Here is a 26619-nt window from a genome sequence, read left to right on the forward strand (position 1 = left end):
ATATATATATATATATATATATATATATATATATATATATAAATATATATATATATATATATATATATATATATAAATATATATATATATATATATATATATATATATATATATATATATATATATATATATATATATATATATATATATATATATATATATGTCATACCTAGTAGCCAGAACGCACTTCTCCGCCTACTATGCAAGGCCCGATTTGCCTAATAAGCCAAGTTTTCCTGAATTAATATTATTTCTCTAATTTATTTCTTATGAAATGATAAAGCTACCCATTTCATCACGTATGAGGTCAATATTTTTTTATTGGAGTTAAAATTAACGTAGATATATGATCGAACCTAACCAACCCTACCTAACCTAACCTAACCTATCTTTATAGGTTAGGTTAGGGTAGGTAGCCGAAAAAGTTATGTTAGGTTAGGTTAGGTAGGTTAGGTAGTCTAAAACACTTTAATTCATGAAAACTGGGCTTATAAGGCAAATCGGGCCTTGCATAGTAGGCATAAAAGTGCGTTCTGGCTACTAGGTACGACATATATATATATATATATATATATATATATATATATATATATATATATATATATATATATATATATATATATATATATATATATATATATATATATATATATATATATATATATATATATATATGTCGTACCTAGTAGCCAGAACGCACTTCTCAGCCTACTATGCAAGGCCTGATTTGCCTAATAAGCCAAGTTTTCATGAATTAATTGTTTTTCGACTACCTAACCTACCTAACCTAACCTAACCTAACTTTTTCAGCTACCTAACCTAACCTAACCTATAGAGATAGGTTAGGTAGGGTTGGTTAGGTTCGGTCATATATCTACGTTAATTTTATCTCCAATAAAAAAAATTGACCTCATACGTAATGAAATGGGTAGCTTTATCATTTCATAAGAAAAAAATTAAAGAAAATATATTAATTCAGGAAAACTTGGCTTATTAGGCAAATCGGGCCTTGCATAGTAGGCCGAGAAATGCGTTCTGGCTACTAGGTACGACATATATATATATATATATATATATATATATATATATATGTCGTACCTAGTAGCCAGAACGCACTTCTCAGCCTACTATGCAAGGCCCAATTTGCCTTAATAAGCCAAGTTTTCATGAATTAATTGTTTTTCGACTACCTAACCTACCTAACCTAACCTAACCTAACTTTTTCGGCTGCCTAACCGAACCTAACCTATGAAGATAGGTTAGATTAGGTTAGGTAGGGTTGGCTAGGTTCGGTCATATATCAATGTTAATTTTAACTCCAATAAAAAAAAAATTGACCTCATACATAATGAAATGGGTAGCTTTATCATTTCATAAGAAAAAATTTAGAGAAAATATATTAATTTAGGAAAACTTGGCTTATTAGGCAAATCGGGCCTTGCATAGTTGGCTGAAAAGTGCGTTCTGGCTACTAGGTACGACATATATATATATATATATATATATATATATATATATATATATATATATATATATATATATATATATATATATATATATATGTCGTACCTAGTAGCCAGAACTCACTTCTCAGCCTACTATGCAAGGCCCGATTTGCCTAATAAGCTTAGTTTTCATGAATTAATGTTTTTTCGACTACCTAACCTACCTAACCTACCTAACCTAACCTAACCTAACGTTTTCGGCTACCTAACCTAACCTAACCTATAAAGATAGGTTAGGTTAGGTAGGGTTGGTTAGGTTCGGTCATATATCTACGTTAATTTTAACTCCAATAAAAAAAATTGACCTCATACATAATGAAATGGGTAGCTTTATCATTTCATAAGAAAAAAATTAGAGAAAATATATTAATTCAGTAAAACTTGGCTTATTAGGCAAATCGGGCCTTGCATAGTAGGCTGAGAAGTGAGTTCTGGCTACTAGGTACGACATATATATATATATATATATATATATATATATATTGTGACGATAATCTCCTTCAAGAGATTGAGCCTGCTCTTCCCTCCACAATTACGTCGTTGGAATTATATAAAACTACTAGGGAAGAATGTCCAACAACAACACCAGCAAGGCTTGCCAGAGCGCAAAACGTTGCAGCCAGAGTCACCTGTTCGGACTCAAACCGCCAAACTACTTGTTGATCGCTACCGGCCCCGCTGATTGGTCGCCGGTCTGGTTGCACCTGCACTCGCCCCCCCATACTACTTGATGTCTGGGGTCGCCACCACCTCAGACCTCAGAATGTTCAGTGCTTTCGTGGTTATCACTCCTCCCAGCTAGACGTTAGCGTGTACTGAGAGAGGTGATAGCATAAAGCCAATATTCCAGCACCTCCCATTTAACTTTGTGTTGCACTTCTTGTTATTTTGCCTTAACGTAACTTTTCATTGTGTCATTTAAGTATTCTTATTATTTTGATTGATTGATTTTATTATAAGAATTTGTTTGTGCATTTTATTCATGTTTTGATTTATTTAACGTAATTAAAATTTCATTGTTAAAGTTTACTTGTGTTTTGTGTGTCTTCTCCTTACCTTACCACAGACGAAGTTCCAGTTTTTTCTTTTTTTTTATAACTATGTGACGAGGCCATACCCCTAGCCTTAAACAGCCGAACACCAACGCGTTACCGTCACAATATATATATATATATATATATGTCGTACCTAGTAGCCAGAACGCACTTCTCAGCCTACTATGCAAGGCCCGATTTGCCTAATAAGCCAAGTTTTCGTGAATATATATATGTCGTACCTAATAGCCAGAACGCACTTCTCAGCCTACTATTCAAGGCCCGATTTGCCTAATAAGCCAAGTTTTCATGAATTAATGTTTTTTCGTCTACCTAACCTACCTAACCTAACCTAACCTAGCTTTTTTTGGCTACCTAACCTAACCTTACCTATAAATATAGGTTAGGTTAGGTTAGGTAGGGTTGGTTAGGTTCGGGCACATATCTACGTTAATTTTAACTCCAATAAAAAAAAATTGACCTCATACATAGAGAAAATGGAAGAAAAAAATTATAGTAAATATATTAATTCAGGAAAACTTGGCTTATTAGGCAAATCGGGCCTTGAATAGTAGGCTGAGAAGTGAGTTCTGGCTACTAGGTACGACATATATATATATATATATATATATATATATATATATATATATATATATATATATATATATATATATATATATATTGTGTTCCAAAGTTGTATACTTCACTCTCGTGTTTAGGAGAGTTGTGCCTTAAGCATAGACACAGTGTTCTCCCATATTAACAGGGACTGGATGAAAAAAACGTACAAATGACCCCTCACTTGCTCTAGTGCTCTTGGGAGGTGGTATATCTTTGGAGTGTATAAATACTCCGAAATTACCATCTCTTTGGGGGGTCTGAGCAGGTGGTGGAGCGGGTTAAGGCGTACCTGTTATGCCTGTTGCTGGAAGGCTTCTGTGCTGGCTAGGGTTCGAGTCTCCTGGTGGGAAAGTGTTCTAAAGTTGTATACTTCACTCTCGTGTTTAGGAGAGTTGTGCCTTAAGCATAGACACAGTGTTCTCCCATATTAACAGGGACTGGATGAAAAAAACGTACAAATGACCCCTCACTTGCTCTAGTGCTCTTGGGAGGTGGTATATCTTTGGAGTGTATAAATACTCCGAAATTACCATCTCTTTGGGGGGTCTGAGCAGGTGGTGGAGCGGGTTAAGGCGTACCTGTTATGCCAGTTGCTGGAAGGCTTCTGTGCTGGCTAGGGTTCGAGTCTCCTGGTGGGAAAGTGTTCTAAAGTTGTATACTTCACTCTCGTGTTTAGGAGAGTTGTGCCTTAAGCATAGACACAGTGTTCTCCCATATTAACAGGGACTGGATGGAAAAAACGTACAAATGACCCCTCACTTGCTCTAGTGCTCTTGGGAGGTGGTATATCTTTGGAGTGTATAAATACTCCAAAATTACCATCTCTTTGGGGGGTCTGAGCAGGTGGTGGAGCGGGTTAAGGCGTACCTGTTATGCCAGTTGCTGGAAGGCTTCTGTGCTGGCTAGGGTTCGAGTCTCCTGGTGGGAAAGTGTTCTAAAGTTGTATACTTCACTCTCGTGTTTAGGAGAGTTGTGCCTTAAGCATAGACACAGTGTTCTCCCATATTAACAGGGACTGGATGAAAAAACGTACAAATGACCCCTCACTTGCTCTAGTGTTCTTGGGAGGTGGTATATCTTTGGAGTGTATAAATACTCCGAAATTACCATCTCTTTGCGGGGTCTGAGCAGGTGGTGGAGCGGGTTAAGGCGTACCTGTTATGCCAGTTGCTGGAAGGCTTCTGTGCTGGCTAGGGTTCGAGTCTCCTGGTGGGAAAGTGTTCTAAAGTTGTATACTTCACTCTCGTGTTTAGGAGAGTTGTGCCTTATATATATATATATATATATATATATATATATATATATATATATATATATATATATATATATATGTCGTACCTAGTAGCCAGAACGCACTTTTCAGCCTAATATGCAAGACCAATTTTGCCTAATAAGCCAAGTTTTCCTCAATTAATATATTTTCTCTAATTTTTTTCTTATGAAATGATAAAGCTACCCATTTCATTATGTATGATGTCAATTTTTTTGTATTGGAGTTAAAATTAACGTAGATATATGACCAAACCTAACCAACCCTACCTAACCTAACCTAACCTATCTTTATAGGTTAGGTTAGGTTAGGTAGCCGAAAAAGTTAGGTTAGGTTAGGTTAGGTAGGTTAGGTAGTCGAAAAACAATTAATTCATGAAAACTTGGCTTACTAGGCAGATTTGGCCTTGCATAGTAGGCTGAGAAGTGAGTTCTGGCTACTAGGTACGACATATATATATATATATATATATATATATATATATATATATATATATATATATATATATATATATATATATATATATATATATGTCGTACCTAGTAGCCAGAATGCACTTATCAGCCTACTATGCAAGGCCCGATTTGCCTAATAAGCCAAGTTTTCCTGAATTAATACATTTTCTCTAACTTTTTTCTTATGAAATGATAAAGCTACCTATTTCATTATGTATGAGATCAATTTTATTTTATTGGAGTTAAAATTAACTTAGATATATGCTCGAACCTAACCAACCCTACCTAACCTAACCTAACCTAACCTATCTTTATAGGTTAGGTTAGGTTAGGTAGCCGAAAAAGTTAGGTTAGGTTAGGTTAGGTAGGTTAGGTAGTCGAAAAACAATTAATTCATGAAAACTTGGCTTATTAGGCAAATTTGGCCTTGCATAGTAGGCTGAGAAGTGCGTTCTGGCTACTAGGTACGACACATATATATATATATATATATATATATATATATATATATATATATATATATATATATATATATATATATATATATATATATATATATATATATATATATATATATATATATATATATATATATATATATATATATATAACCGGTCGTGATGGTCAAGTGGATTACGGCGTCTTGTACATACCAGTTGCGTTGCTCCTGGGAGTATGGGTTCGAGTCACTTCTGGGGTGTGAGTTTTCAGTTGCATATTGTCCTGGGGACCATTCAGGCTTGTTCGCATTTGTGTTCCTCACGTGTGCCCCAAAGAATGAGGTGATTTGGTAAAATGCTATGCCCAAGATTACTATCCGAGTGCCGGCGGTGGGGTGGTTCAAATAGCTTAGGCTATCACCTCATTTTGTCCGGTCGTGATGGTCAAGTGGATTAAGGCGTCTTGTACATACCAGTTGCGTTGCTCCTGGGAGTATGGGTTCGAGTCACTTCTGGGGTGTGAGTTTTCAGTTGCATATTGTCCTGGGGACCATTCAGGCTTGTTCGCATTTGTGTTCCTCATGTGTGCCCCAAAGAATGAGGTGATTTGGTAAAATGCTATGCCCAAGATTACTATCCGAGTGCCGGCGGTGGGGTGGTTCAAATAGCTTAGGCTATCACCTCATTTTGTCCTGTCGTGATGGTCAAGTGGATTAAGGCGTCTTGTACATACCAGTTGCGTTGCTCCTGGGAGTATGGGTTCGAGTCACTTCTGGGGTGTGAGTTTTCAGTTGCATATTGTCCTGGGGACCATTCAGGCTTGTTCGCATTTGTGTTCCTCACGTGTGCCCCAAAGAATGAGGTGATTTGGTAAAATGCTATGCCCAAGATTACTATCCGAGTGCCGGCGGTGGGGTGGTTCAAATAGCTTAGGCTATCACCTCATTTTGTCCGGTCGTGATGGTCAAGTGGATTAAGGCGTCTTGTACATACCAGTTGCGTTGCTCCTGGGAGTATGGGTTCGAGTCACTTCTGGGGTGTGAGTTTTCAGTTGCATATTGTCCTGGGGACCATTCAGGCTTGTTCGCATTTGTGTTCCTCACGTGTGCCCCAAAGAATGAGGTGATTTGGTAAAATGCTATGCCCAAGATTACTATCCGAGTGCCGGTGGTGGGGTGGTTCAAATAGCTTAGGCTATCACCTCATTTTGTCCGGTCGTGATGGTCAAGTGGATTAAGGCGTCTTGTACATACCAGTTGCGTTGCTCCTGGGAGTATGGGTTCGAGTCACTTCTGGGGTGTGAGTTTTCAGTTGCATATTGTCCTGGGGACCATTCAGGCTTGTTCGCATTTGTGTTCCTCACGTGTGCCCCAAAGAATGAGGTGATTTGGTAAAATGCTATGCCCAAGATTACTATCCGAGTGCCGGCGGTGGGGTGGTTCAAATAGCTTAGGCTATCACCTCATTTTGTCCGGTCGTGATGGTCAAGTGGATTAAGGCGTCTTGTACATACCAGTTGCGTTGCTCCTGGGAGTATGGGTTCGAGTCACTTCTGGGGTGTGAGTTTTCAGTTGCATATTGTCCTGGGGACCATTCAGGCTTGTTCGCATTTGTGTTCCTCATGTGTGCCCCAAAGAATGAGGTGATTTGGTAAAATGCTATGCCCAAGATTACTATCCGAGTGCCGGCGGTGGGGTGGTTCAAATAGCTTAGGCTATCACCTCATTTTGTCCAGTCGTGATGGTCAAGTGGATTAAGGCGTCTTGTACATACCAGTTGCGTTGCTCCTGGGAGTATGGGTTCGAGTCACTTCTGGGGTGTGAGTTTTCAGTTGCATATTGTCCTGGGGACCATTCAGGCTTGTTCGCATTTGTGTTCCTCACGTGTGCCCCAAAGAATGAGGTGATTTGGTAAAATGCTATGTCCAAGATTACTATCCGAGTGCCGGCGGTGGGGTGGTTCAAATAGCTTAGGCTATCACCTCATTTTGTCCGGTCGTGATGGTCAAGTGGATTAAGGCGTCTTGTACATACCAGTTGCGTTGCTCCTGGGAGTATGGGTTCGAGTCACTTCTGGGGTGTGAGTTTTCAGTTGCATATTGTCCTGGGGACCATTCAGGCTTGTTCGCATTTGTGTTCCTCACGTGTGCCCCAAAGAATGAGGTGATTTGGTAAAATGCTATGCCCAAGATTACTATCCGAGTGCCGGTGGTGGGGTGGTTCAAATAGCTTAGGCTATCACCTCATTTTGTCCGGTCGTGATGGTCAAGTGGATTACGGCATCTTGTACATACCAGTTGCGTTGCTCCTGGGGGTATGGGTTCGAGTCACTTCTGGGGTGTGAGTTTTCAGTTGCATATTGTCCTGGGGACCATTCAGGCTTGTTCGCATTTGTGTTCCTCACGTGTGCCCCAAAGAATGAGGTGATTTGGTAAAATGCTATGCCCAAGATTACTATCCGAGTGCCGGCGGTGGGGTGGTTCAAATAGCTTAGGCTATCACCTCATTTTGTCCGGTCGTGATGGTCAAGTGGATTAAGGCGTCTTGTACATACCAGTTGCGTTGCTCCTGGGAGTATGGGTTCGAGTCACTTCTGGGGTGTGAGTTTTCAGTTGCATATTGTCCTGGGGACCATTCAGGCTTGTTCGCATTTGTGTTCCTCACGTGTGCCCCAAAGAATGAGGTGATTTGGTAAAATGCTATGCCCAAGATTACTATCCGAGTGCCGGCGGTGGGGTGGTTCAAATAGCTTAGGCTATCACCTCATTTTGTCCGCTCGTGATGGTCAAGTGGATTAAGGCGTCTTGTACATACCAGTTGCGTTGCTCCTGGGAGTATGGGTTCGAGTCACTTCTGGGGTGTGAGTTTTCAGTTGCATATTGTCCTGGGGACCATTCAGGCTTGTTCGCATTTGTGTTCCTCACGTGTGCCCCAAAGAATGAGGTGATTTGGTAAAATGCTATGCCCAAGATTACTATCCGAGTGCCGGCGGTGGGGTGGTTCAAATAGCTTAGGCTATCACCTCATTTTGTCCGGTCGTGATGGTCAAGTGGATTAAGGCGTCTTGTACATACCAGTTGCGTTGCTCCTGGGAGTATGGGTTCGAGTCACTTCTGGGGTGTGAGTTTTCAGTTGCATATTGTCCTGGGGACCATTCAGGCTTGTTCGCATATATATATATATATATATATATATATATATATATATATATATATATATATATATATATATATATATATATATATATGTCGTACCTAGTAGCCAGAACTCACTTTTTGGCCTACTACGCAAGGCCCGATTTGCCTAATAAGCCAAGTTTTCCTGAATTAATATATTTTTTCTAATTTTTTTCTTATGAAATGATAAAGCTACCCATTTCATTACGTATGAGGTCAATTTTTTTTAATTGGAGTTCAAATTAACGTAGATATATGACCGAACCTAACCAACCCTACCTAACCTAACCTAACCTATCTTTATAGGTTAGGTTAGGTTAGGTAGCCGAAAAAGTTAGGTTAGGTTAGCTAAGGTAGGTTAGGTAGTCGAAAAATAATTAATTCATGAAAACTTGGCTTATTAGGCAAATCGGGCCTTGCATAGTAGGCCGAGAAGTGCGTTCTGGCTACTAGGTACGACATGTATATATATATATATATATATATATATATATATATATATATATATATATATATATATATATATATATATATATATATATATATGTATATATATATATATGACTACTACACAAAAGATTTGAGTGGTAGTCAGTGTCACTATAGGAACTGTCTAAGGTTAGCTCATCATTATCACTGTCGGATGGATTAGAGACACTTCTTAACACTCAAAGGTGAAATGGTTATAGTTAAAAAACTACCATATTGTATGTGGTAATATAATACAATTAAATTAAGTATATATGTACAACATAACTCGTGTTGTTATTAATCCTACCTTTTTTAGGGTCTACTCAGTGTTTAAATGCTTGCTAGGTTGTTCAATATTTAGTTCAAGACTAAATAAGTTTCATATACTACCCTAACTCAGATTAGTGCAATTAATTAGATCAGATTAGGTTGATCATTATTTAGCTCAACACTAGCCTAATATTATCCTACTTGGTATAAGGGTCGGCAACTAGTAAATGATATAATATTGTGTAGTAAAGAGAATGGTGCAATATATTATTTGGTTTTTGTTTATATGTTAAATGTTTTTCTCTAAACTCAAAACAGATATATACCCATGTATGGTTAGTAGCCTCTTACCAACCTCTTGTGTTATTTAATGGTTTTAATTATTTAAAGTGTTGAGACTAACCAAGAGCTGCTGTTAATATTATGTTAGCAGCAGTAGTTTCAATCACTGTTATATAATTAGATGTTATTGTTTGGTTCATGGCTGCATGCGAAGTTAAAATCGCACAAATCTAGTGGTTCAATTTCGTGGTAAACACAGTCACTATTTGGTTGATTTTAATTTTGACTCCACACTCTGCAGATATAAAACTCCACTTATTTGGTGGATAAATTCGCGAATGTGTAGCACTGGGTTTTGAGTGATTTTTTACTCAGTGATTTTATTTGTTTGCACGTATATTTGCTCCTTGGAATAATGATGGTGCTAGTTAATTGTTGCAGTACATCTGTGTATACCTCTAACTGAGGTTTGCTGAGTTATGCACCAGTGATTTATTTAGTAGTTTATTTTAGCTTCTATTTATTTGATAATTTATTTATGCATTGATTGCACTGGTTATTTATTATTTATAATAATAGTCTTGCTCTCAGTTCAAAGAGCCAAATCAATGTGGGGGAAAATATCTCGCAGCAGGAATTGATTTATTTATTTATTAAATTATTAGTTTATTAAGTATATTTTGTTGTATTCTTAATTTAAAGCAGACTGTATATTGTCACGTGGGGGTGGGCCGGGGCTCTGCTAGCACTCGTCTGCTAGGAGCTCAAAAGGCCGAATACTCAGCCCCTCCGACTTCCGGGATTCACCGGAGTCTCCTTGGTCACACAAGAGAGGACCAACAATGCCCACATCCGCAGGTCTTTGCTTCCACCACAAAAAGGGGGGTGCCACTGATTCACCCTGGAAGCCCTTCAGTCAAACACGGGGAAACTGCTGCTAACAGTTCCGGCCTAGACCCGTGGAGGAGTGAAGAAAGACTCAGGCTTACCTTATAATAATAACCTCCCTGAGTCTTGCCTGCCAGACAAAAAGGTTACAGGAACTCCTTTCCCGCCTGTCTTCTCTATCTTCTTCTTAACAAGGTCGCCAGCTGGGTTATTATATCTGCACCCCAGCAATGCAGTTCAGTGGGTGTATTATATATTGTTTGTAGCCAGAAGATTGCTGCTCCCATAGATCTGATACTAGACTGTCGGCCCAGGGTACTCTCCCAGGAAGGTCTGTGTGGCTTTACCTCTCTCTAGCCACTACGTTTATAGTTGCCACCATTCAGGCACTGATACTGATCGGATGGCTAAGGGTACACTTTTATGTAAGTCTGTGCTGTCTTTACCACTCTCCAGGCAATAAGAACTTCTATAGAGAACGTAGTGTTTCCTAGGTGGTACTATGATAACCTTCATGTATGCTCGTAGAGAAATATCATAATGGAGGCACACTTAAACACAATGATAAAATGTGTGAATTTACTGACGCAAATTACATGAACACACATACAATCACAAGTAATACATGAATATGAAAATAAGTATAATAAGTCTGGAGATCGTCAGCCTCTTCTTCCACGACCTCCAACACTCCTTCAACTGGGCAGAAAGACAGGAGTCCCACACTCTCTCACAGGAGGGCCTCTTCACCACGTCAGCGCCTCTTCTTCACTGTCCTGCCATCCATACACACTGTCCCCTCTGACAGTCCTGGACACAAGCTGCCTTGCAGCCTACTATACTACTAAAGTATTAATGTCCTATTGCCACATACATAAGTAAATATTGTGGCCTAACTAGCCTACTCACACAAGGGGTAATGGGAGGGAAAATGATCTACCTTACATTCTTGGCTCACGACGCCTGTCCCTCGATGGTGTGAGGTTCCCACGCTTCCTGAGTCGATCATTGACGATCCAGGAACGTTCCACAGGTCCTCAGGTGTCGTGGAGCCTTCGCGTCGTCGCCGTTCCAATCCCTGAGATTCAGCTACCCCAATCCTGGTTCATCGATAGGCGCTGAGCTAATCACTATTTTCCCACACTCGCCCCTTCCACAAAGCGTTGCTCCTTGTCCAAGGCACGGTGTTGTCCTTCCAAAACCCTCAGTGGATGTGACCTGGTCACAGCTAGGCTTGCCCGCAACACCTTTTCAGACCCTCAACGTCCAGAGTCGCCGCCCAGCGTCGTCGCCGAATATTTTCCAAGTTTGGCACTCTTTCGCTCAATAAACTTGGTTCCTTTTTGCTTCCCAGAAGCGCGGGGTCTCCAATATATCCGATAGGCTGCGATAGCCAGCACTAATCCACTAAGAAAGGCTTGTAGAGCCTCTAATCCTTGAGAGCAGACCGAGGTGCGTCCTCTCGCTTCCGAGGTCAGGTCAACTCTGACGTTGGCGCCGCCTGGGGCACTCGGTGACGTCACGGCGGGCCCTGACTGGTCGCCCGCGACCTAAGTCGGCCAATCCGCGATCGGCTAGTGTCCCTTCCAAAACGTCATATCTGCATTAGGGGATACTCTTTCATTTTATATCAGAGCGCCAATTTCCCCTTACTTACAACTTATAATGTAACTTTCTCCCTTAACTGGCAGCCGGTCTGGTCGCCACATATATCAATAGAATCCCTGAACCTCAGAGAATCAGTAGGGAGAGCTGATATGACTCTTACAGCAGGCAAACGAAAGAAATAGGAGAGGGCACCGTAACAATATTTAGAATTATCTTTGAATTAAAGCAGACTGTATATTTATATTTTTTCCTGCTAGGAGTTTTCCACTTGCACAAACTTGAGGGGGGGGGGTTAAGTTACATACCTATCAATCAAAATTATTCAAATAATACAAATTTGCTACAATGAGTTAGCCTACTACTACTTGGGTTAGTTAAACCATAAAAGCTGCTTAGCTGTTAGGTTGAATATAGTTTGGTTATTTAGCCATGCACGTGTCCTGATCATGTGAGCCACGTTGCTTGTGGTCATACATCAGGACATGTGGCAGTCAGAAAAAAATAATTTGTTGCAGTTAACTCCTTCCTCTAAGTTTTACCTGCGAATTAACAGTAATAAAATTATACAGTAATTTATTACACAGTTATAAAAAGCAACAATGATATGACGCATATATCTAGAGAAAGGAGGTTATATTTAATTTAATTATTCTTTGGATGTTGGCTACTCACGTTCACGTGAGTAGCCAACGTCCTAACTAATCGACTTATTAGCGCATATGATCACAATTATTTATCTGTCAACTGGATATAGAACACTTCTTTATGGCTAGCGAAGTCCGTGTAGATAATAGGGGACTGGGGTCCCGCAATACTTCGCAGGAAGGTTCCGAGAACTTGCGCAAGCGTGTTCTTTGGGCTACGTTTCAGAGTGATAATTTACCTTTTATCTTTACCTGTTACCTGAGGGCCACTAATACTAGTGACCTCAATGAAGACAGAAAGCCGGTGGCTTGTCAAAGGTCCCCGCATTTTTCCTGATGATCTTTTCCCAGCTGAATTTTAAAACCCAGCAGTTTTGATGTTTACAGCTTCGGCGGGTAAGTGGTTCCACGGGTTTACAACCCTATGGGTGAAAAAGCATCTCCTGTTTTCTGTCTTTTATTGTGGTTTATTGAGCTTGAGCCCGTTGCTCCTCATTTGTGTTACATCTGACCTTTTGAAGAAATTATTTGGATTGACATCCTCCAAATTGTTTAGTATTTTAAAGGTTTCAATGAGATCTGCCCTGTCATTCCTGGTGTGCAGTGTTGTTAGCCCCAGTGGCAATCAACCGTTCCTGATACGTGAGATGACTAAGTTCTGGTATGATTTATGTTGTCTGGTGTTGCACCTTCTCCAGAGCAACTGTGGCTTTCTGATGATGAAGTCTCCATTACTGGAGGCAATAATCCAGGTGGGGGCACACCTGAGAAGGTGAGCATCACCAATGGCGTCTCTTCTCCCTCCCAGGCGAGACGCATCTCTCGTCCGGTTCAGTTTCGACTACTCATGGTCAAAGGGAAGGAGCTGGTTTCCTTTATAATTTAGTGAAATCCAGTCATGGAAAATAATTTTTGTATTCTATTTAGTTTCCAAGCTGGTATTTTAAAGATTATTGAATATGAATTGTATATGTATATAGAATCAGATGATGTGGCAAGATCTCATCCTAATTTCTTTGTATGATTAACTTAAGTAGATTAGGGGTTAATAGTGTTAGTGTGGGAATTTCAGACACAACATGAACGTTATCTTCCCGGCTTTATGTCTTCCATTGATAATTAGTTACGTAATAACTGTACTTGTTTCTTTGCTCCTCTGTACGGGGTCGACGAGGATCCTGTCATAGGTGAGATCTGACGGGACTCTCTAGCAACTGACTAATGTAATTGCTGGAACTTTCACTGGACATCTCTGTACCCTTACGGGACAACATTCATTATCTCTCGGGGACATACAAGATCCCTTGGGGCATACATTGTCCCTAGGATATATTAATTGTCCCTGAGGGATATACATTGTCCCTGGGGGATATACATGGTTTCTGAGGGTCATACATTGTCCCATGAGCACATATATAGTCTGTGTATGACATACTTTGTCCCTGAGCACATACATTGTCCCTGGTGGATATAGATTGTCCCTAGAAGATATATATGGTCCCTGGGGATATACATGGTCCCTGGGGAATATTCATGGTGTCTGGGGGGGAAATACATTGTCCCTTGAGCACATAGTCTCTGGGGGACATACATTGACTATGGAGGATATACATTGCCCCCCGGGAAGATATACATGGTCCCTGGGAGCATACACTGTTTTTGGAGGACATACATTGTCCCCTGGAGTATATACATTATCCCTGGGTAACATTCATCGTTTCTGGAGAATATACACTATCTCTGGGGTATACATTTTCTCTGGGGAACATACATGGTCACTGGGGGACATACATGATCCCTAGAGAACATGCAAGGTTCTTTAGGGACAGATATCTATGGGGGATATACATGGTGCTTTGAGTAAATAAATGGTCCCTGGGGTGACATATATATGGTCCCTGGGAGATATACACTGGCCCTGTGAGGACATATATTGTCCCTGGGTCATGCATGATCCCTGGGAGACATTCAGTGTTCCTTGGGGACATACATGATCTCTGGTTGACATACATTGTCCTCAGGGGAGATGTACATTGTCCCTTGAGGGAATACTTGATCCCTGAGGGACATTGTTACGGCCCTCTCGGGACGCAACGGGGTTCTCACTCTGATGTTGCTAGAGGAAGATATATGTATCCGTTCCCAAGCCAGTAGTGGCTATCAAGGGATGAGATCCGTGACGCAAGTAACTTAAAGGGAGTAGGGAAAGAAAGCTAAGAACTTAATATAATATAATGTTCACCATCACCGATTAAATATATAGAATAAAAGAGTACACAAGGGGGAGGGGTATTAACACTTTACAAGGGGATCGTGCACAATCTAGTCTTCTGCAGAAGACTCTTGATCAAGAAGCTAGGTGCCGAGTCCGCGGTGCTTTCTTCGTGGCCTCAAGACGTGTCTTCTGAGAATGCCGAGCCTACCCTGGCCACAGGTCAGCCAAAACACAGGTCCACTGGGGGGACCGTCGTGGAGGCCATCAACCACACGTCCAGCAGGTCTGCTGGCAGGTACTGAGCCACCAAGGCTGGTACGGCAACTCCACGAACGATAAAAGGGGTACGCCCTAGACAGGAGTCTCGTGTGATATCACCAATCACCCTCCTGTCCTCAATACCCCAGTGGATTATCGTCTCCAACCGTCGGTCCCGGGTAAATCCTTTCACTGCCACTCCACTGGCATGCTTAACACACCACAGTGTTCTTCCGGGGGGACGACGTCACAACAGCTGCAGCAAACTTCACAGTATGGAGACTGGCTGCCTCGGGTAGACTGACTCAATCGTCAACACAGTGGTCCCAGGTCGACTCTGTAAACAGACACGTCATCAATAACTGGGACACTAATACACCACACTTACAGGCTCGGGCACAAACACCTGACGTATCCAGTCCATAGATGGCGCTGTCGTCGGAGCACCACCTCACCAGAGGTCAGGAGCGGCGGTGTTGAGCGCTGAACCAGACTGGAAACTGGTCCTCGAGGCCAGTACACGCTGTCCTCACTAGGTGTCGTCGTTCGTTTGGCGGGGGTTTCGGGAGCTGACCCACAGATGGCGTGTTTGTCACTGCTCCAGGCTCGGACGCTGGATCCGGGTTCGTAACAGACATACATGATCCCTGGTTGGCATACTTTGTCTGCGGGGGATATACATTGTCCCTGGAGGAGCACACATATTTCCCGAGAGACATACATTGTCCATGGAGAAGAACCCTTTGAAAGTAATCATTGGGTGTATGGCCAGGTTAAACATCACACCTACTCTGGAAACTTGTAACAGGTATTTTGTATTAATTGTATTGTGGGTTCCCGCTGCTGCCTTTGCAAACTTTCAGTAAGTTAAGTAGAACTTCTGGTTGAGATCTTAAGGCCATCATGGCACAGTGGGTAATGTAGGGTTCTGGTGAGGTCAGAGAAGTGAGCAGAGTGCCAATCATGTCCAAAATGTTTTCTGATAGATACATCATATTGTTAAGGTTTCAATGTGCATATAATGATTTTAATCATACAAAATTCGTTAGTCGAAATGTGGTATTGCTTAAAATCATAGTTAAAATTTAAAATGATAAAACATTAATGACGCACAACGTGTCTAAAGTGATACACTCCTTCAGGAAACAGGAGCAACCAGCTAGAGTTCGAGACCCTGAGCGGAGTCCTGGTGACTAGGAAGGATGGCGATAACATTGTCATGGACTTCCCCAATAACGCTCCGGTGCCGGTGACCCCCGCCCAGGAGCACCAGCTGACCCCAGTGGTCCAGGCGGCCACCGGCGGCCTCACCGTCCAACAACTCCTCATCTCTCACACTCTCAAGTACCTCCTTATCCGCCTGCACGACTCACACTCCAGGTTCGTGATAAAGGGCTCCTGCTCATAATTATACAAGACACTAGTTACATATGAGTGATTACAGTAGGGAAAGGAATATGTCGCTTGAGTTATGATTATCTATTTGAATGTTAAATGAAACCCCTCATAGTCTTGAATCAGATACTATGAATGACACTAACCCTTCACTTTGAGTATTTAAATAATACAAATAATACTATTTATTATTATTATTATATTATTATATTATAAATAATATTATTTGTAATAGTTTTAGTAATCATTGTAATAATAATAATAGTAGTATTATTAGTAGTAATAGTAGCTGGTAATGTTTAAGTAATTGGAGAAATAAAAATTGTATTCGTACATTAGGTAATCGTTCATTAGGAGCAGCATCAGTAACAGCAACCGCATGATTATAGTACTGAATTATATTTTAAACTCTTAAATTATTAGATCAATATAATAATAATAATTCCCCAGATGTTCAAGTCGTAATGATACTTTTCCTTCACCACAACCCAGGGAGGAGCTGGAGGCTATAATTCCAGACTTTACCGAGATGAAGCGAGTACATGACGGGTCACTGGTGATGGGTGTGGTGGTGTGCCTGGCGGGGGGCGCCGACCCCAACTACCAAGCCTTTTCCAGGTTCTTTGCTCCTCTGTACGGGGTCGACGAGGATCCTGTCACAGGTGAGATCTGACGGGACTCCCTAGCAGCTGACTAAACCTTGTAATGTGCAATTATGTTATGTTGTTGGGTAGATTAGATACACAGTGTTTAGTGGGTTTTCATATTTATGTAGTAGTCTTGGTTATGGCAGTCGCAGCTTGGAGCAAAGCTGAGTACAGCCGGAGTCACAGAGCTCGATGCAGGAAAGCAAGGCAGCTCGATGCGGGATGGTGAGTGTCTAAACACGATGAAGCCGAGAGCGTGGGATTTGAGGCGGCCAAGAGCGTGGGAGTTCGATAAGGAACGAGAGCGAGAAAGCTCGATGCGGTCGGAGTCCACTGTTTGTTCTGTATCAAAGCTGAAGCGTCTTGGGGTCAGTTGGAACTGAATACGCTGAGTGCTACATTCTTGAGGCTGAAGGTGTCTAGTAACTCCCAAGCGTCTGTACTGAAGTTAACTGATTGATTGATTGATTGATGAAGATTAAGCCACCCAAGAGGTAGCACAGTCATGAATAGCCTGTAAGTGGTAGATTTTTTGCTTTGTAATTGTATACTGTGTGCTGAGGTTGCATGTAATCAACAGACTGCTCGGGGGAGGCTACTGCTTGATAGTATTTATGAGGGTGTCCAGCTGCTGGACACCTTTTTTGACCACAAGAGTGGCAGTGTTGATGGCTTCAGGGTGTTAACTTCAAGATTCAGGAACTCTTAAAGTTCTTCTTAGTTCGTTGGTTGTTTTACATTCCAGGAGATAGTGAAGTAGTGGCTTTAACTGTGATTGTTGGGCAGATGATGCATTCCCTCTGTTTTGGTTCACCAATCTCCCAGTCGCATCTGTAATCTAGACGTAGTTTATATAACCAAACTGCTATTTCCCTATGGATTCCTTTTGGGATATTTAACCTTTCGAACTTGGTGGCTTGAAAATACCATATTGAAAGGGGGCGAACCTTCTGCTACTCTGGTGTAGATGGGCTTTGTTGAGGTGTGAGAGTATTTTAGTGATGGTGTTTTTATGTACTCTAGGCTGAGTTGGATTGTTTTATATATCACTGGATGACGAGTTGCCAGTTTAGCAATTTCATTGGCTTTTTCATTTAATGGGATACCAACATGGGATGGGATTCAATTTAGGGTTATGTTGAGTCTTTTGCCTCTAGGTTCTGCTCCAAGATACAAAATGGTGGTAATTATTTCCATGTTGTCTTTCCACTGCTTTTTTCCTAATATTTGAAGTACAGGTTTTGGGTCTGTGCATACTTGAGTGTTTTGTGCAATCACATATGCCTGTTTGCCTGTTATATGGCAAACAGCTCAGTTTGGGTTGATGATACTGGTCCTCTCAGTCTCCAAAGGCCTGTTCCCCGTCTGTGCAAAGAGCAGCGCCAGTACTCTCATATTCTGTGTCAACTGATCCGTCTGTAAAGATGTGAGTGGCTCCGGCTACTGAAATGCTGCTCACTTGCTTTTCTATGATGTGCCTTAAGATTGTTGGATCATAGGCAGCCTTTTTCATCAGAAGACCTTCTATTACTATTTTGAAGGTTCCTCACGGTGGGGAACAAGTGTAGTTTGGGTGTGGTTGATCACCTCCTCTATCAAGAATCATGTTTTTTAATTGTAGTCTGTTTAGGACGTTCCCGGCTCTGGCAGCCGAAGAGTGTCCGTTGTTTTGGCCAAGTCCAACCACCAAGGCCTGTCGTACTGGAACTGGATCAGGGTAAACAACTATCTTACAGATAATCGTAGCTGTTCTTTGTGACATTCTTTCTTGAAGAGAAGGCAAACCCGTTTCCAGTCTTAAAGTTTCAAGCCTAGTCCACATAGGGGCTCCCACGGCAGCTCTCATAGCATTGTTTTGGGCAACTTCAAGCTTTTTTCCACTGTTGTTGTGATAGGCTTGTGAGGGCAGGTGTGGCATAGTCGATCACTGATCTGACTGCATGTACATAGTATGTGCGAAGGACTTGCAGACTGGCTCCTCCAGAGAGGGAGGTTAGCGACTTGAGGACTGCCATCCGGGCTTCAGTTCTCTTCCTCAAGTAAGTGACCTCAGCATTAAAATTGATGTTTGTGTCCAGGATTATCAATGATACTTCTTTCTGCAGGGATATTTCTGCGCGGGCCCTAAACCTCTGGCTGGCCCACTAAGTGTTGTTTGTTTCTGTTTTCTTGGGCGGGGCATGAGTATTGATGACTCGTATGGTCGCTTCAGTAAGATTTTGTCCCATGTGTTTAACAACTTCTGCTCTGTTGAATCTAAGTTGAAATCTTAATGGGTTTGTAACTCTGCACTGTGTTAGATAATGTTCCACTGGTCTGTCGGGCATTTCTCTACAGTGCTGACATTTGCTCTCATCTTCCGGAACCTTGATTGTTGCCGCCGGAGGCGGCTAGTTTATTGTACATCCCATACTCATCCTGTGAGCGGTAGCGTGAAAAGCGTTACAGAGGGCACAAAAGGTCTTTATCAGACCTCATCTTAGATTATTACATAAACAATTTCCTCTATCCTTTACTTTATAGTTACAATGTCAGCTGGTTACAGAGAAAGTGCTATTTCAAGAGCTATATATTTACTGTAAGTTATTATTCATTAATGGTAGGTCTTATCGCTAATACATATCGTTTGACCAATGAAGGTATTACAGAGTCTTAGGGTAGCTTCTGTTTATTATTAGTCTTCACAATTCACTACTTGTTTCTTAATCTCATATGTCGTTTATTTACTGAAAGCGAAATATGGATACAGTGCAAGGATTTCAGGTAATTTATCCATGGTAATAAGATAGGTTGCCATATCATGCAGAGTGAGCTTAGATTTATCTTTAAATGGCTCAATTTTACTACAATCCAAGATATAGTGTTCGAGTGTGTGTCCCTGTCTTTGTCCACACACTTTACACTTTACTTCATCTAGATCCCTATACAAGCCGAACTGCCACCGATACTTGTAGCCAAGTCTTATACGAGATGTGACAACATCTGTTAGTCTACTTACTTTGTTACTTGCCCCATACACATGTTTTACTTCACACATTTCATTGTGATGAACAATGGACTTGCTAGTTCCAGTTTGCACAGTTCTACTTTCTTCAAATCCATCCAGGAGTTCTCGTCTAATGACACGTTTAAGGGACCTATTTGATAACTCAAGATTCCGTTCAATACTGTCTTTATTTACTGCAGCCTTAGCAAGGGCGTCAACTTTGTCATGTTCCTGCAGGCCAATGTGAGAAGGAATCCACAACATTTTTATATATACCCTCTTGCTAAATATTCTTATATATCTACGTCTAGCTCCCAAGACAAGCACGTTATTACTTGATTGCAAACCGTTTATTGTTCGTAGTGAGGAAAGAGAGTCGGAAATAATTAAGCTGTCTACTTCAGTGTTGTCAATAATTTCGAGTGCTACCAGTATTGCTACCAACTCGGCTTGCATTTGTGGATGTCCAGTTACTAATTCGGATATTCATTTGAATTGTGCTGTCACCGGGCTGATGAGCAATAACAGCACTTCCTGCCCTCCCTGTAGCTGTACTGAGTGATCCGTCAGTGTATATTGTCTGTGCTATGTTGTTTCCGGAACCTGTAAGCCTATTTTCCATGCAGATGGGTATCCAAGCCTGATGCGATGTAAGTGTACTTCTGTTGTTCTACTGCTCCCTTTCATCAAACTAAGTGGTTCGTAGTTGGTTGAATTCTTGTACCAACCCGCAGATCCTGATGTTGCAACTGCTGTGTTGTGGTCACTACATTTTTTGCATTGCTCTGTTTCTAATTACTTTCTTAATCTGTGATAGACTCTGTGGTATGTAAATGTCAATATTTCTTCTCTTAGTTGCAAGTTTTGCAGCTTCGTCTGCAATGTCATTTCCTAAATAAATACTGATAAGTGTCCACCCATTCAATTGGTTGACCCTGTACTGTGAGCTGGATGTTGGGCTTCACTATTTTTATGAGCATGGCTTTTGTCATTGTGGGGTTGAGTTTGATCAAATCTGCTTTGCCTCTTCACTGATGCAGTCTAAGCATTTGGGTGCAAGGCGCGCTGCATCCCTTCCTTTTATGATGATGACAAAATCGTCCACATAGTTTAGCAGCCTGCAGTGTTGTGGGAGTTTGTCTCATTATTTTTTCCATTAAATAGATGACGAGAAAGGGGCTGAGAATGCCTCCGTGTAGTGTACCACATGTTAGCATGTCACATTTTCATGTATTTTGTATTCAGAACCTACGTCCGAGACGGATCCCAGACATAGGTTCGATCCCTCATCACGGCCCTTGTGGATTTGTTCATTTGATGCATCACGCTATTGTGATTTCTATGCGTAACTGTGCCACTGTTACGGCCCTAATGGGTCGCAACCGGGTTCTTTTCTGGTGTTACTAAAGTTCTGGTATCCAGCCCCAAGTTAGTAGTGGCTTTCAAGGAGTGAGCTCGGTAATGCAAGTGAAACAAAAAAGGGGGGTGTATTGAATACTACACTTCATAAAATGTCGATATATTTACATATGTTAACCTTTTCCATCACCTCATAAGTAATCCTAACAAAAGTATTATTACACGTAATATGTACAAAAGCGTCTTATGAAACACTAAGCGCTCTTCGATGCTGGCGATGAAGTCTTATAAGCTATCGTGTTTCCTCATTTATAGTACTGTCCTCAGCAGGTACCGAGAAACCACAATGAGTCTACCCTGGCCACGGGCCAGCCAAACTGCCGTCTTTCTAAGTGCTTCCATGTGAAGGCCCACAACCACAGTCCAGCCTGGTGCTGGCAGGTACCAAGCAGCCTCGCGCTGCTGGGCCACTTCACTTGCAAATACTAGGGTAGCGAGCCCTAGGCAGGAGCTTCGTGCAACTCGCTGGTTACTCTCCTCTTCAGCACCTTAGTGAGTCGTCTCTTCTACTAGCCAGCCCTGGGTACGGCGAAACCCGTCACTGCCATTCCACAGGCAGACAGTAGAACACTTCACAGTTCTCTTCAGGCGGCGGCTCACTGCTTCCATAAAGCAGACCAGTGTAGAGACCTTGGCTGCCCTGGGTAGACTGCCTGTTCTTGTATCACAGCGGCCCTACGTTGACTCTGTGAATACAGACACGTCATCAGTACACTGGGACACTACATGGGACCACTAGGAAACATCACTTACTGGCTTAGACACATACATCCAACTCCGCTTATGACAGATGGCGCTGCTTTTCTAAACACCACCTCACTAGAGGTCAGCGCCAGCTACCTCACACACCGACTAGGACAGGAATCTAGCGTCTCTTGGCGGTATATTCCTGTCGCCCCTAGATGGCGTCGTTCATGTTGGGGGGGTTTCGGGAGCGGACTCACAGTTGGCGTTGACGTCACTGCTCCGTGCTCTGGCGATGAACTTGGGTTCGTAACAGCCACGAAGTTTCACTCTTACTTCTCTGTTTCTGAGACAGTTTTTGGTGCAGGATAGCAGCTTTCCTTTGACCTCTTTGTCGATGAGGAAGCAGAGAATAGCTGGAGCACTAGCCAGTTCAAAGGCTTTCTCGAGGTCCAGGTATATCAGCATTCCTGGTCTGGTTGATACCTGGTTGATACCTGGTTGATGGGGTTCTGGGAGTTCTTCTACTCCCCAAGCCCGGCCCGAGGCCAGGCTCGACTTGTGAGAGTTTGGTCCACCAGGCTGTTGCTTGGAGCGGCCCGCAGGCCCACATACCCATCACAGCCCGGTTGGTCCGGCACTCCTTGGAGGAATAAATCTAGTTTCCTCTTGAAAATGTCCACGGTTGTTCCGGCAATATTTCTTATGCTTGCTGGGAGGACGTTGAGCAACCGCGGACCTCTGATGTTTATACAGTGTTCTCTGATTGTGCCTATGGCACCTCTGCTCTTCATTGGTTCTATTCTACATTTTCTTCCATGTCGTTCACTCCAGTACGTTGTTATTTTACTGTGTAGATTTGGTACTTGGCCCTCCAGTATCTTCCAGGTGTATATTATTTGATATCTCTCTCGTCTTCTTTCTAGTGAGTACATTTGGAGGGCTTTGAGACGATCCCAATAATTTAGGTGCTTTATTGCGTCTATGCGTGCCGTATATGTTCTCTGTATTCCCTCTATTTCAGCAATCTCTCCTGCTCTGAAGGGGGAAGTGAGTACTGAGCAGTACTCAAGACGGGACAACACAAGTGACTTGAAGAGTACAACCATTGTGATGGGATCCCTGGATTTGAAAGTTCTCGTAATCCATCCTATCATTTTTCTGGCTGTCGCAATATTTGCTTGGTTATGCTCCTTAAACGTTAGGTCGTCAGACATTATTATTCCCAAGTCCTTTACATGCTGTTTTCCTACTATGGGTACATTTGATTGTGTTTTGTACTCTGTATTATGTTTAAGGTCCTCATTTTTACCGTACCTGAGTACCTGGAATTTATCACTGTTAAACATCATGTTATTTTCTGATGCCCAGTCGAAAACTTTATTAATATCAGCTTGAAGTTTTTCAATGTCCTCAGCCGAGGTAATTTTCATACTGATTTTTGTGTCATCCGCAAAGGATGATACGAAGCTGTGACTTGTATTTTTGTCTATATCTGATATGAGAATAAGGAAGAGCAGCGGTGCAAGGACTGTACCCTGTGGTACAGAGCTTTTCACTGCACTTGGACTAGATTTTATATGGTTGACAGTTACTCGCTGAGTCCTGTTTGACAGAAAACTGAGTATCCAGCGTCCTACTTTACCGGTTATTCCCATTGACTTCATTTTGTGTGCTATCACGCCATGGTCACATTTATCGAAAGCCTTTGCGAAGTCCGTGTATATCACATCAGCATTCTGTTTCTCTTCTAATGCCTCAGTGACTTTGTCTGTCTGTCATTCAAGTGGGATAAAAGTTGTAATCATTCCACTGTGCCAACCCCTCTTCTATAGGCATAGATGTCCTGGTGCAGTTTAGGCATATTCCACTCAAGTCTGTTGAGTGCCATTCTGTCAGCCATCTTGGCTGCACAGCTTTGAAGAGAGATGGGCCTTGGATTAGCAGGATCTTTGGGTTTTGGGATTGGCACTATGTCTGCCTTATTGGAATAGGGCAGACATAGCTGTAGGTCTTGTTTGAGAAGTCCCGGCTAAATTAATTAATCTAAGGTATGCAGCGTCCCCCTCTGGGCCGAGATTTCTAATCATTTTGTAGGTTATTTTGTCGTCTCCAGGGGATGTATCTGTGGAGTTTTTCTTAGCCCGATTGAGCTCATCCAGTGTGAAAAGGGTATTAGTATAAGAGACTTCTGCATATGCTTTAAGGATTCTGTGCCACCATTCTTCCTCTAATCCTGTCTGCACTGCTAATACATCTGATGGAAGCTGATTAATGGTTGCTTTTTCTGCAAATTTGGTTGCCAATACTTCGGCTTCCTATTGAAGAGCCAGAGGGTGTGGGGAGGGTGTTTTAGGTGCTTTATTTCCTATGGCCCGGTGGATTTGATGTCACATCTCTCCAAGATAGATGTGTTCATTCAGAGGTGAACACCAGTCCAGCCACTTTTGTTCTTTCATAATCCGGGTCTCTTGATGCACATGTTCCTTGACTTCACAAAGTAAGATCCTGTTGCGGTCCCTTGGCTGCCTTTTGTATAGCTTCCTTGTTCTGTCGAGTCTATGATTGAGTTCTTTGACACGTTCGCAATAGTTCCAGTGATCTTAGTGGTGTCTGGTGGACTGTTTTTTCAGTGGAATTGAGTGGTTGGCTGCACTTTGAATTGCTTTTGACAAAATCTCTTTCTGGCTTATTAATGCCTTAGGGGAACATCATAGTTTCTTTGCCACTCTGAAAGGAGATTTTGAAATCGGTCCCATTTTGCTAAAGCGAAGTTCCAGGCTTCTGATGGAGGTGGGGTGGGTAGATCCAACTTTAGATCAGTTTGTACCCCATAATGGTCGCTTGTGAGTGTGGGCTCAACTGACCATGTTGCTGCATCTCTTAGGGAGGCTGAAACGAAGGTAAGATCTAATCTACCTGCTGGGATGTGGGTGGGTTCATTCTTGTTTAAGCTTTGGATTTCTGGCAGCCGGTCTAGTAGATGTACTATGTGAGTGCCAGCCTCATTTGTAGTGTTCGAGCCCAGTGCCAATCGATGATGGCACTGAAATCGCCACAACTTATTGTGTTTGAGGTAGTCACGTGTCTAAATAGCACTGAGAGATCCATTTCAGCACGTGTAGACCTGTAAACATTAAACACTTCAAGTTTGTCGTGTCGTTGCTCAATGGATACTCCCATCACCTCTGTTTCTGGCCCACAATCGGGTGGGCTGGTTATGTGTTTGGAGATTAGATCACATTTCACATAGATGGCACATCCCCCTGGATTGCCCGTTGATGCGTTGATGCATGAAGGGAAGTAGCCTCGATAGCTTGAGATTTTAAGTTTTAATCTCGAAGCAAGCTGTCCTGTAGTATCAGGATGTCTATGCCTTTGGTTGTTGCTATGCATTGCAAGTGTTGCAATTTTGTGCACAGCCCTTGGGGATTCCATTGCAGGATCTTTAGTCCTCTAGGTTGTTTGAACTTGCTGATATTTCCGTGGTATCATGGAGTCAGATGAACTCGCCATGGTAGTTGAAATTGGAGTTGAGGATCTTGGTGTACTTGAAATTGACTCATCAAGGTCGCTTTCAGAAGTGCTGGACTCTACCTGTTTTTAGGAGAGTTGTTCTTTCTCTGCATTCTTGAAGATAAGGTATTTTCTTCTCGAATTTCTTGAGCTTGTGCTCAATTGTCTTTCGAGTCTCTGTGATTTGCGTGATACCGTTTTTCGATAGCAAACTTTCTACCAATTCCGTGACCAAGGCCTTAAGCATTGGTCAGAGGGTGTCCAGTTGTGCAGGAGCACTACTTATTTCTATGCTGGTTTGGGGCCTGTTTACTCTTTGGCCCTTATCATTGGAAACTCGGACACGCTTTCCATTATTGCTCCCAGTGTGCTTACTGGATGAAATGGGCGGGCGATTACGTTGAACTATTTTCTTGTAGCCCCCAGCTATCCCTCTATCCAGGACGGAGGCTATAACACCCTCCACTATGGTCGATTGTGGAGGGCCATGTGCCCCCTCTCCACCTTGTTTAGTTCCGGAAAGTTCAACGCTGTTTTGTGGGCAGGGGAGCTGGTGTGTTTTGGTTTGAGACCTACAAGGGGTGTTCCTTGTAGGTCTCTTTTAACCAGAACCAGACAACCAACATCGTCTCCTTGAGTTGTTTTGCTATGCCTAGAAAAACAGGGTGGGAAGAATCCTTCTCTTGTCCTCAGTCCTCGACCTAGGTGGTTCTAGGAGTTGGGGTCCTTGTCTTCTCTCTCGCACTTTTGCCTGGGCGGTGTGGAGAATCTCTTCTGGATTGAACATGTCCCCTATCCTTGAACATGTCCTACAGGTTTTTTTATCTGGAAGTCCA

At 42.1% G+C, this 26619-nt stretch overlaps 1 protein-coding gene across 1 annotated transcript in view; it reads left to right on the top strand.

The window, feature by feature from the left end:
* Positions 1 to 26619, top strand: part of LOC138353948 (phenazine biosynthesis-like domain-containing protein 1) — a 140689-nt gene that overhangs the window by 59192 nt on the left and 54878 nt on the right. Inside the window, exons 4-5 of the mRNA XM_069307384.1 lie at positions 16279 to 16516; positions 17024 to 17193. Of these exons, the coding sequence (XP_069163485.1) occupies positions 16279 to 16516; positions 17024 to 17193 (408 nt within the window). The remainder of the gene's footprint in view (positions 1 to 16278; positions 16517 to 17023; positions 17194 to 26619) is intronic.

The sequence above is a fragment of the Procambarus clarkii genome, chromosome 60 (genome assembly GCF_040958095.1).
Source record: "Procambarus clarkii isolate CNS0578487 chromosome 60, FALCON_Pclarkii_2.0, whole genome shotgun sequence".
In the NCBI taxonomy this organism is placed as follows: Eukaryota; Metazoa; Arthropoda; class Malacostraca; order Decapoda; family Cambaridae; genus Procambarus; species Procambarus clarkii.